Source organism: Caloenas nicobarica, chromosome 3, assembly GCF_036013445.1.
Source record: "Caloenas nicobarica isolate bCalNic1 chromosome 3, bCalNic1.hap1, whole genome shotgun sequence".
In the NCBI taxonomy this organism is placed as follows: domain Eukaryota; kingdom Metazoa; phylum Chordata; class Aves; order Columbiformes; family Columbidae; genus Caloenas; species Caloenas nicobarica.
In genome coordinates, this window is record NC_088247.1 from 71,195,929 (window position 1) to 71,208,738 (window position 12,810).

At 49.2% G+C, this 12,810-nt stretch overlaps 1 protein-coding gene across 2 annotated transcripts in view; it reads left to right on the plus strand.

Annotated features, from left to right (window-relative positions):
- The first annotated feature begins 256 nt into the window (after window positions 1–256).
- The window catches only part of FNDC1 (fibronectin type III domain containing 1), a 69,298-nt gene continuing 56,744 nt past the window's right edge, over window positions 257–12,810 (plus strand). For both annotated transcript variants that reach the window (XM_065632029.1, XM_065632030.1), the window contains exon 1: window positions 257–457. In XM_065632029.1, the coding sequence (XP_065488101.1) occupies window positions 370–457 (88 nt within the window). In that variant the 5' untranslated portion in view covers window positions 257–369. The remainder of the gene's footprint in view (window positions 458–12,810) is intronic.

Sequence of the window (12,810 nt, forward strand, 5' to 3'; positions counted from 1 at the left end):
AGCTCGGGATCTCCCCGAGGAGAAGTTCTCTGGAGGAGCCAGGTGAGCGCACGCAAGGGCAGCGGATGATGCTGGGACCGACGGCCGGGGCGGGGCGGGCCGGGGCGGGTGTGCCGGGCCGCGGGCTGGGCCGGGGCGGGCGGCGGGTGCCGGGCGGGCCGGGGCCGGGGCGGCGGGGTGCCGCGGGGGGCGGAGGGCCGGCGCCCGCCTCCGCGGGGCCGCCCCGCTGCAGTCTCCCGGCAGCCCGGGAGGAGGAGACGGCGGGGCGCGCTGGAAGCAGCGGGGCAGCCCCGCGGAGACGGACGCCGGGCGGGCGGCAGTTCCGCGCCCCGCCGCTCCCGCCGCCCGCACCCCGCGACCCCCAGCCCCATGGCGGGGCTCGCCGCCCCCCGCGCCCCGCCTCGGCCCTGGGCCGCCCTGCTGCTCCTCGCCGCCCTGCTGCCCGCCGCCGCCCCAGGTAGGCAGCCGCGCCGGGCGCCCCCGGAGGTGCCCCGCTCTGCGCCCGTGTGGGTGAGCGCCTGCTGGCCCACGCGTGCGGCTGCCGGCCCCTGCACCCGGCGTGCCCGGCTCGCCTCCGTGGGGTGGGTGCGTGGCGGGGAGTTGTGCCGCGGGGCGAGGGGCTGCTTCGAGGAGCCGCGGTGACGGGCGACAGGGTACTTGGGGGAGCCGCGGCGGCATCGCGGGGGGACACCCCGCCTTGCCGAGCCGGGCCGCCTCCCGCAGAGCCACCTGCTGCAGCCCGTGTTTGCGCCGGTCTTCCCGCCGGTGCCGGAGCGGGCAGACCGGCCGCTTCAGGGCTTCCCTGCCGCAGGCTGAGGTGGGAGACCCAAGCTGGGGGCTGTGTGTATCTGTAGAGCTGGGCCGAACCCAGCACCGAGGGTCTGGGGACCCCCGCGGCTCCCGGACACCGAGACCTTCTCGGGTCAGCCCGCTGCGGCTCGGCTGCGCTTGGGGCAGCGCGGGGGCTGCAGCCCGCAAGGACGCTCCCGGCCAAACGTGAGCCGGGGGCAGCGAAGGGCTGCTTCCTTCTTGCCTTTAGCCCGCCTGTGCCTTATTCCCGCCGGCACCGAGCGCCGGTTCCTCCGTCCCGTTTGGGGTCGGCTGAAGAGCTCCGCTCGCTCGTCTGACGGGGCTGACAGGAGGCAGCCCCCGCGCTGAGCATCGCTTTTGAAGTCAGGCGAGATCTCTCTTCATTCCCGTTCTCGGGGTCCTCTGAGTCGGACCCTGGATCAGCCTGGGCGAGGCTGGAGCTGCTGTCAGGATTCCTCGGCTTCTCAGCCTCTGGTTTAATCTGCTCTGGAGGTCGTGTGGGGTGGTTGATCTTCCCCGTCCTTTCCTGCGTGGACAGCATTGTTTGCATCACAGGCAATGCTGAGTCCCTGTCTCGGTTTGTGCCCACAAGGTCTTTGCACCAGAGCACGGCTAGGGGCAGGTATAGAGGGACCAGCACCAGATTTTAACTGCTGGGGTTACAGTGGCCAGGGTGGTATGGGGACACCTGCTCCCTAGCTCTTAGTGAGGTGGCTGCCCCATCTTCAGCCCAGTTCAGCATCTCAGCAGCTCAGGGCTGGGCAGGACCTAATGTCACCCATGACTCTTGGTGCATTTTAGTGTGCAGCTGCACAAACTGGAAAGATCTCCTTAACCTGGAACAAGGGAAATATCTTCAAGCCTGGTTTGAAGACCCTGCACAGCCCTCCCTTTGTGGGCTGCTGAAAGTGTGTGGCTTGCAGGGTGCACGGTTGCAGACTAGCAGCAGAGTGCATTTGCAGGAGGCTGAGACCAGGTAAACTTTGCTGGCAAGTGCCCAGGTATCCACTGCTGTGTCTTTCTGTGATGTGCTGTGCTCATCCAGGTTAAACCAGGGATCGCTCTCCTGGAAGTGGGTTTGCAGAGGTGCTGCTTTGTGGTGGTGGGGAATGGAGGGGCAACTGGATCTGCTGTCCCTGAGGCTGCCTGCTGGCATGTGAGAGGGAAAGGGACAGGGGAGTTTGTGTACTGATATCACAGGCGATATCATGGGAAATGTCGTAGCCTTTGAGGAAAAGTGTTAGCTGTTGAACACAGGCAGGCTTTTGCTTCTCTGTGTGATGTCTAAAGTGACTCTAGGGGAGTCTGAAACTTTATGGAAGTTACATTCAAAACTTTCAGTACAGTCTTTCTTCGTTCACAGCCCCACACCAATGTGCTGTAAAACCAAGCCAATTTCTGAACAAACCCAAATGTCTTGGCACAGCACTGTGCAGAGCGCTGCATGCTTCCCGGCTGCAGACTTCTGGAGTGCACCAAAACCTGTTTGAGTGGGAACACTGCGCTGTTAACCCCCAGAGGGGCTGTACAGGACTCGTGTGCGGGCTGCATGTGTGCTCCTTGTCCCTGGAGGTGTGCTGGCCACACTGAGTGGGCACCACTTTCCTTCTCCAGCCTACGGAGTGGTTTATAAGCCACTAACCCCAGACTGTGCCCTGAAGAAGTGCAGTCTCAGGCAGGAGGGCTAGTGAGTGCTGGAGTCCTTTCTCAGGGATTAAAACCTGTTGCTGAGCACCTTTGCTGCCCTTGTCCCTGCTTTCTCATCTTCTACTTGTGTTTGAAATGGTTCCTTCCCATTCTCCTTTCCTCGCCTTTCCAGCATGCACCCTGTCTAGGTGACCTGTCCCAAACTCACTCTGCACTTCGAGCCTTTGCCCGAGTTCTGTGTCTGGGAGACAGGGCAGCTGCCTTGGCTCAGCAGCAGGGCTCTGACAAAGGAAGTGAAAGAGCCCTTCATTTTTTTGTTTGTGGAAAGAAAGAAAAGATTTTCCCCCAGTGAGGGTCTGGCATTGGGCTGGTGCTGTCGTTGACTTTGCTACTGTTTATCAAAATGGAAAAACAGCATGGGGACTGTGCCCAGGATTGCTATGCTCAGTCTCTCAGGCTGAGGAAGTCTAAGAGAAGGGTGTTGCACTGGAGCCAGTTTAGGGGCAGATCCCATTTGTATTTTGCCAAGACAGATTTTCGTAGCTTGCTGCCAGATCCCATGTGTGGAAGGATGTAGAGCACATACTGACAGCAGAAAGCAGTCTTTCTGTAGAAACCCTCCTCAGTTGCTTTTATATGAATAATATTCAAGCACCACCTGTGGCTGGTGGGACAAATTTGAGAGGAGCATTAGGAGGCTGAGCTCAGTACAATAGCCTTGCTGACAGCAGCACTAACTCTCATTTTCCCTCCTTCTCTAGACTGTGTGACATAAACAGAGAAAGCAGAAGGATCTCCAAGGGAATTTTCCACTTCATTTAGCTCTGAGGAATGTATCTTCTCATTTATTTAGGACAATGCTGTAATGGTCTTAACTGTATAGCTCTGTACCAGCCTCTGGGTGTGTCAGAGGTATGAAAGCTCTTGTGCTGTGCAAGTCTGTATTTCCAGCTCTTCAGACAGCACATGGACTGAGGTTGGCCGGACATGCCATTAAGAAGATGCTTTCAGAAGCTGAGCTATACAGAAGGAAAACAGAGGGAGGCTGAGTAGATCATGGAGCAAAATAAAGAGCTGGTATGCTTTCTCTCTGCCTGCAGAGGGAACAGAATCTTGTCTGTATGATCCAGTGCATTGAGTGAGCATTCATATGCCCAAAAAATGTAGCTCCTTCCTCAGACACATTCAGTGCTCAAGTGGCATTGACATTTCTCATGTAGGACACTGAAATGGTAAATGTGCCTTCTGAGTCTCAAGATAACTGAGGCTGGACTTCACGTCTGCTTCAAATTGCCTGTAGCTGTCTGCAGGTGGTCCATTATCTTCAGATCACTGAAGCAAAGGAGTATTTTCACCAGGCTCAATTTCTGGTGCTCTTCTAGGACCCGTGGTTTCTCCAGCTGGCAGCTGTGTCACTGTGTCACCCAGCTCTCTCCATCGCTGGGGAAGTGCTTAAGAGTATGGCTAAGGTGGCATTGGGAAGTGCTGGCAGGCATTGGGTCTCTTAAATCTACACTGCTGCAGCTCAGGTGTAGCTGAGACTGGAACCTTTTTCTGACCAAAGACCTCTAGAGTGAGCCTATGTTTGGTAAGGTTTGTGATCCCAAGTATTCAAAAACTTGAAGACAAACCAGCACCTTTTTTTTTTTTTTTTTTTTTAAATTCTCTAGTTTTGAAATGTCAGGATCTGCTTACGTTGCTTAACTCGAGTTACCTGTCTTAAAAAATTAGTATTCCTCACCTGCCCAAGCAAACCGTTCATAACTGGGTGCATGTGTGTATCATGGGAATGTTTATCTCTTGTGGTGCGTATGCTCAGGGGGAGGAGGGAGCATGGATGTTTCGCTGTTCCTCCCGCAGACCACTAGCACACTCAGCAGGTTAAGTGGTCCCTTCTCCAGGGGGAATGGCACAGACACGGATGTGCCTTCCTCTCGGGAAGCCCCACACTGCTGTTTTCTCCCCAAAGACATACCATGCTCTTGTGCAGCATGGAGCGGGTGCTCCCAGCCCTGCAGACACTGCACTGGCCCCTCAGGCAGGTACCTGCACTCCCTGTTGTGCTTTTCTCCCCCTCCAAATTGCCACTTGTCTTTTCTGTTTTACAGCCCCCTAAAGCAGTGATTTAACCAGTGTGTTGCAATACCAGATTGCTTTTATTCCTTTGATTGCAGCTGAAATTTTGTTTGCTTGGAACTATGACTGTTTTCATTATTCCTCAAGATGAGAGATCACCTCTGCAGCCCATGCCCCTGCCCAGCATGGCAGAGAGGAATGAACCACCAGGTTGCGAGGCAGTGAAATCCGGAGGGGAGCAGAAGATCTTGAAGCTGGGGAGATACTTTCACTCTGGCTTGTGAGGAGCCCAAGTATTTTGTTTCTATGTGGGCTGAGAAATTGCATTTTGGCTATGTTTGCACTGACAGCATAGCCTTGGAGGAGTGGTGTAGCTTACATTTTCAGGGCAATAGAGGGGTGATGGGTCTTTTGAAGAAATGGGAGGTCATCTAGAAGATCCTTTGCTATGTGTGACCCAGTATAAAGCCTTTGAAATCATGTTTACATTTTCTTATATGTGTTTGCTATACTGCTGCTTATTCTGCTGTGCTGTTGGCTGCAAAACCTACAGTCTGAGTTGAATGTTCACAAACTGCAGTGCCAAAATAAGCACTGCCAAGATCAAGACAGTGGCTTAAAAAGCACAAGATTTAAAAAACAAGAACTGCTGAGGGCGTTTGCTTTGCTGTCTGTTCTCTGAGTCTCGGGACACACGTTTCTAAGCTTTCCTCCACACCCTGGATGTCTCAGGATGTAGAGGAATGGTATGGTTTAGTCTGCACCTCCACTGCCTGCTTCGTTTAAACCAGTGAGAGGATTTTGCACTTGACTCTGTACCTGGCTAGAGGGACTCCTGATCACTCTGATCTCAGCTCTTGCATTTTTACTTGCAGGCATCAGCGGCATTTGCCTGCAGCACCTCCTTAGTTGGATTAATTTCCTTTGGGGACCTAAAAGCACCTGGAAAGTGTCAGGTTTCCCTGGTTTCTCTTTAAAGTTTAGACAAGTTTGTAATGAAAATGAACTTTTTCTACCGTGGACCACACGGTTGAATGCTTAACTACTATACTGGTAGCAGAGTTAACAAGAGCAACATCAAACAGTGTTTACACAGAGGCTCCTTCATTGTGTGGTCTCATCTTGCCTGGGGAGATGGGAGGTTGTCCTGGCAGCTCATGTGTCTCCAGACTCTAGCAAGACCTGTGCGTGCTGCTGAGCTCCCTCCTCTTCCTTCCTTCTGGTGGACATCCTGGTACCTGCCTCTCTCCAGACCCCTGATCCAGTGTCCTGCCCTCCTAAGGCACGCAGCTTCTGGGTTTCTGACCTATGTAGCTCTGCAGATGCTGATTCCTCCTTGCCTGTTCCCCGGGACTGCTCTCTGGGATGTTACTCTGCCCCTCAGAGTTTCTGCAAATGTATGGTTAAGCTTCAGTGTGTTTTCTACCATTCCCAGCATTTACAGGATGGTTAAAATCTGTGTAGGTTGTAAGTCTCCCAAGCAGCATTCACCGTACATCACTCTCATCGAACTTGTAACTCCTGGCCCACCGTTAGCTCTTCATAAATTACATCTGCGCCATGGGACATGGAGGCTCTTTCCCCGTGCCAGGTTGGGATGCCTGCGTGCCCCGATGCTGCAGTAGGAGCTGACCGTGCTTCAATGCCTCTGAAATCAGTCTGTGTGTGTGGCTCCATTTCAGTGTAGGTGCTTGCATTTGGCTGAATTGGTCTATATTTAAAGCAAATAGCCCCAAGGAGTGGGGAAGCAAGGAAAGGTGGAATAAAGATCCAAGTAATGTAGAAATTGTGTGCTCTAAATAGAGAGCTTTTCCTAAACAAAGAGAATATTGTTAGTTACATCAGGTGAAATACTGAAATCCTGTTGAAAGGAAGTCAGTCCAAGCTTCTCCTGACCCTGGAAGAAAACCTGAAAGGTGCATCCACATTTAACTATGTAAGGATTAGAAAGTGGTCTGGAGAAGCGTACATTTTAAATCACCCCTCTTCAGTGAATAACTTGATCATCAAATCAGCTCTTCATTAAACAGAGCAAATTACTCTTTGAGGACTGTGAAGTGTGTTCATATTTCATTGTTCCAGCACAGCTATTTCACTATTTCTCAGTCATCAAGTCCTCTTGGGCATCTTGCAACAGTCCCAGTTCCAGCAAATCTTTCTGACTGTTGTATTATTCTGGCATTAAACTGACTATTTTTTCCACTGGAGGAGTCAGTCATTCTTAATATATACATCAGCTGTAAAGTAAAAGGCAACTCTTCATATGGTTATTTGTCGTCATGTTTACTGTATAGTTGGCTGCAATATTTTGGCTGTAACTTTTCTGGGGAAAAAAGTGCAGAACTGCTGGAGCTGGAATGTTAGTTTTTCCCTGTCTCTAAAAAGAAGACAAAAAATAAGAGAAATTGAATAGTCAACATAAATTTTTGTTGTATTCTTTAATGAAGTACTTTACCCCTCCTCTCAGAGTGGCATCTTTGGAAGGGTGTATGCAGAGGGAAGGGGTTTAGCTGGTAACCGGCAAAAACTACTGAGTTTGCCTTAAAACTCGCACAACAGAAAGCGGCAGATGTGACTGGCACACCATACTGCTGTGGCTGTCGGATCATGATGCCCAGCCTGGGCCCTGCCACCCTCCTGGCCAGCCCTCGCAGAGTGCTTGGCTGCTGCCACTGCCAAGGGAGGGCAGTGTGGGTGCAGCACGACGTGCCCACCCCTGTTACTCCTCCCGCAGCCTGAGAAGTATCCGAGACTCGTATTTTCAGCCTTGGGAAGCCAGCGTTTAGTTTTGCCTGTGCTGCTGAGGTCCTTGGGCCAGCTCCGAGAGCACCGCAGCATGCAGGCTGTGGCCAGATAGCTGGAGGGCTGAATTTAGATGTTGTTATTCCTGCTGGGTAGTGTCTTGCTTCATGTGACAGCCCTGCTGAAATACCTAATGGCATCAGAATCCGGCCCTGCATGAGCAGTTGAGCTGCACTTTCACATAGTCTGAATGTCTTTCCCTTTCATCATCTGAAGCCACGCCGAGTTTGATGACATAATTGCATGGTCTGTATTGTCGGATGCTTTGCAGAAAGCCTGGCAGCTCAGAGATGGAGAGGCTGTAGCAGCCTCAAGCTGACAGTGGTGCGGGGACTTTGCAGAAGGCTTGCTGCACTTTGCCGGAGTGGGTGCTCTGGGTGGTGTGTTCGTAGCCTCGCTGGCTGTGTCAGCTGAGCTTCGCATCGTCTTCTCTCCTCCCTGTGCTGTCGGTTTGATGCTTCCGGTCTCCCAAAGTAAATGTATTATAAACAATGTAAGAGTGAATGGCAGTGGTGGAAAGACTCCATCTCTATCATCTGGACTGAGGCTTCAGCCTGATTTCAGGATATATGTATTTTTAACATATGTATTTGGTAAGTGTCCGAGGTCTTATTACTGGGGTGGTGGGCTGAGGATCACAAGACCTGGTTTCATTTATAGGCCCAAGAAAAACTTTCAAAGTGACATCTCACCTTTCATGGGCTCCATTGGCCCTGCTTTAAAAATGAGTTGAATGCTGCAGTACCGGAGAACTGCTCAACCTAAGCTGCTGTTCTCTTGTGCTTGAAACTTCCCAAAAAAGAAGTTATAACTGAAATATTTTGTGAGATGCTCAGTAATATCTCTGCAGGGTTTCATCAAATCTCTGTAGGAGACTGCTGGTTTTGTGCTGTCCTTGTCAGTCAGTGAGCTGACTGTCCCCTGAGAAGGAGAAGGGTGAAGGGGCTCGGGTTCCCCTCTGTGACTCAGGACATAGGTTTTGATATTGTCCCTGCTGTAGACCCTCTCTTGTCTATTGTGTATGATGGTGTGATTTGTGATATGCTTACATGCATGCTTATCTGCCCTGTGCGGTTGTACTCCCTGAAGCTGCTGGACGTAGCTGAAAGAGGTACAGGAATATTATTTTGCTGGATCAAGCCTGCAAACTGATGTGGCTTGGTGTCTGCCTCTCCAGTCTGGGATGTTAATCCAGCTGTACCACAGATAGGTGCTTAGGGATAAATTCAGCTTAGTGATCAGGTCACATTTCTCTGGTGAAAGAGGCTATGAGCACAGGCTTGGAGAGCCTGAAAATGCAGAGTATCCCAGCTTTCCATTTTTTCCAGTCAGCAAACTTCACAGTCTCCTTGGGAGTGTTTAGAAATTCCTGCTTTTTGTTGACTCCTGTGTCCTTAGCTTTGTGAGTGAAATGATTTACTATCAATCTAGATAATTGCTATGTTGTAGGCTCTTAGAGCAGCTTCTGTGATGCTGGAGCCCTTCTCCTGAGTCTCAGGTCCAAAGGTGTATGCATGCAGAACCTCGGAGAGTGTGGCTGTGAAGACCTGAATATCTTCTCCTACCATGATGACCCACCAAGAAGGTCCTGATGGCATCCACAACTTGAAATGTCTGGTGATTGCAGACACAGAAGAAATTGCTCTCTTCCCAAAGAAACAAACCCAACAGAAAGTGAAATAAAACAGAAAAATAAACTCTTCTGTGACAGCACAGATACAATATTGAAAACCTATAAAGTCTAAACCTTAAACAGCAATATTAGCAAGCCAAATTTTCTTGCTAGATGTGTATATTAATGTACTTTTTTGTTTGCAATGCGGCGATTGCTGTACCAGAGCACTGAGTTCCTGTTCTTCTCTCTTTCTGGCTATCATAAGTCAAGTTGATTCTCCCAGACCAGCAGTGGCTACTTAAATTGGTGTCAAAGGACCGTGTGCGTCTTTGTGAAAGCCCTTCCCAGTCAGGGTCAGAGCTGCTGGGTTTCAGTTGCTGAGTGCAAGGTAATACCTCTTTATTGCCACGAGATGTCTCAGACTACAAGTGCTCCTCAGCTGCCCTCTCAGCAGATCGGTCCCCAGCCAGGATGAGCCATGCCCACGGATGTGCTGATTGCTGGGGACCAGACACCTCTGCAAACACACTCGCTTTCCTCTGCATAAACAGCTTTTAAAATTACTCTCATGGAGGGATGATGAGTCGTATAAGACATCACGGGGTCCTGCTGGTGTTTGGTACCACACTGTGCAGTGTGGGCTGGAAACCTGGACCTACTGATTTCACATGGGAATGGGACTGAGTCCAAAACCTTAGAGGAGTGGAAATAGATTCCAGGCCACCACGTTAGTAAAGTTAAAAGAGAAATGGCTTTGTATTGGCTTAAGTCTTCCCTCGCGGTGGCAACAGGCCAGCTGTCCCACGTCGTGCTAGCACAGGGCAGTGGCAGCTATTCAGGAGGGTGGTGTGAGCACAGCTGTGTCCTCATAGCAGTGTGGTGGCAGCACGTTTGGGAGAGGACGGCTTCCACACTCCCCGTGGGGAGCGGAGGGAAGCAACCAGCCGCGTGTGTGTCAGTGGAGGGGAGAAGGAGATACAAGAGGAAACAAGTTTTGTTTTCTAGCACCAGCAGAGAGAGGAAGGATGCCAGCCTACTGGAGAAAGCTATAGCGAGAGCCCAGTTAACTGGTGGACCTGAGGGTCTGGTGTGGGTAAGCATCAGAGTAGCTGATGAGTTCGTATGGATGCTTCTGAAAGAAAGCAGTATGTCTGAAAAGGGGGAGGATTATTTTTATCATGTTCTCACCATTCTACCTGCCGCTTTTCTTGGGGAGATGCAAGCTTTTTCTTGAGACCAGAACCTTGCAGAACAAGCTGCTAATAATTGCAATAAGGATGGCAGAAACAGACCCTATGAATCCAAACATAAGAGCCTCCATAAAATCAGCCATTGGGTTTGTAAGACTTTTGGCAATGACAAAAGAACTGTTTGGCTTTTGAAGCAGGAGAGGCCTCTTTCAAGTATATATTTTAAGCTGCTTGTGCTGTATAAATATCTATATATTTTCAAAAAACCCTGTTATGGTTACAAGCAGTCCCTGTGAAAACTGAAAAGGCAAAGAGGGAAACTTTGAAATGTCTGCAGGAACTTTTGACTAATTTGAGGCCCCTTTGTATGGAAGGAAATTGCTGTGTTTCAGGAAGCTTTGCTGCTTTAACAAAATGTTTGTGCTTCTGAACGGTAAGCAGATGGCCAATCCAGAAGATGGTAGCAAGTTGCTTAAGCTACTTAAGAAAGTGCAAATTTCTTTGCCTTTCTAGTAGTGGCCAGGTCTGGTTTTAGGGATCCGAGCTAAGGCTTTGTCTCTCTTGTCACTGCAGGGCTGCTTCACCAGCATTGGCCGTGCAGAACATCCAGATCCAGGCTGCCCATAAGTCTGTTGAGCAACATCTCTTTTCATGCCATGCAGGTCTAGTCAAAGCCCTGTGATGGCTGAAGATGTTACTGTCATAGAAGTGTTGGTTTTCTGCAGAAGCTCGTTTTAGGGACTGGGCAGTGTTGGTCACGGGATGTTCAGAGCTCACAAGCAAAGTGGGCAAAGGCAGATGGGTGTTTTGGTATTTGAAAACTTCATTGCCTCTGGACTGCACCAGTGCCATCAGTGTCAGAGGATGCGAAGCAGTCAGAGAGTGTAGTCTATCAGTACACCCTTTCACTCCACCCCTTCCAAATCTCCCACTTTGGGTATTCAAACAAGGATACATTAATAACACAAAATGGCAATCCATGCACATTGGTAAGGTATGGCTCCAGCATGCTGCTAGCTATGGCCTGCTAAAGACTCTAGAAGTCTACTGTGGTCCTTCCTGAGACTTGCTCTCCTGATTTCTTGCAAAGCTTGGTTGAGTTGTAAGGTTGATTTTCTTCCCCAGATGTTTCTCTTGCTGTATATCCCACTGGTCATGGGCTGCATGGGGAAAAGCCAGAAGTTTTGCACCTAAATGTTGGAGGTTAAACTATCAATTGCTTTGTAGGTGTTTGTATTTTCAGTTCTAGATATGGCTAGTCTAAACCAAGGAAGACGGCATGGATTCTCATTTACAAACCTGCAGGGCTGTGAGTGCATCTCTTCAGTATGTTCAACTGCTTTTCAAGAGTGTTAATTGGGTAAAATCTTTGCTGACCACCCCAGGTAATAGTTGACAGACCACGACATGTAAACTGATGTGATAACTGCAAGTGGCTGCTGCTGTTTGCTTCAGTCGTGTCTGCTCAGCTGTGATAGGACTAGTTATAATGTGTAGCACAGCCCAGGGCTTTGCATTAGTACATTGCTTCGAATATGACTGCAGAAGTCTTTCTTTCTGGAAATGAAATGAAATAAGGAGGTCATTTATTAGTAAAGTCAATCTGTACCTATCCATTACTTATCTGAGCCCAACCTAGTGCAGAGCTCCTAAGAATAGCTATAGTACTATTCTAGTCATTTCCTTGGCATGCGTTTCATTTAGTATCTATGAGTTTTGCACTTTGGGAGACTTGGAGTGTGTGCCACCAGCTTCCCTTTCCAGGGTACAAAGCTATGTAATACTTTTTGAAAGATCTTTACAATAAATTATGTGGAATAAAATTATTTAGAAGAGTCAGGGCTGGTGTTATTTCAAGACATGAATTGTGAACAGTTTTATATTACACATAGGTAAATAATGTTTTAGTGGTTTTTATTTGTACTTTTCATGAGGAAGAAGAAGCAAAGACTGTTATTTTAGGATGTACTTTTTCCAGTCCTTGTGAAGAAAATTTCTGAGAGCTACTAATGAAAGAGCAGAGACTGATGTTGAGCCGGTGTTTTGTTCTTAGCAAACCTGTACCTTGGGAATCTCAGACTCTTCTAATTAATGAAAAGTTTGCAATGTCAGATAAAAATTGAGAGTTTTAACTTTTTATCCCTCAATGCACAGTGAAGCTTGAATTCCTACTCTCTGACTTTGCGAGTCTGAGGCATTTTTGGCAGTTTCTAGTGGAAAGTTGAACGTGTACTTCAACTAGAGATGGAATGGAAAGACTTTACATAAACATGTGAATCTCCGGTAGATTAAAAAGTCTGCACTACTTTACAGGGTAAGGGAGCAGGTTTAGATATATTGAGGTGGTTTTTGAGAGGTGTAAACCAACCCCCTCTATGCAAGTAATTCAGATCCCTTAAGGAGGATGATTTGATGAAGTCTGTGATATGCATAAAGGAATGAACCAAAAGCAGAACCACACCATCCACATAGCCAATGCTTTGGATCCAAAACTAATATTTACTTCAGAAATATCTCACTGACTCTTTTTGTGTGTGTGTGTGTGTGTGTGTGTGTGTGTGTTTGTTTCTGTGCATGTGTGTGTGAGTGATAATCCCAGTTTAGGTACCTAACGAACAGTTGAAGCCATGAGTTTATGGCTAGTTGTGTCTTGGTTAACACTTGTCATTG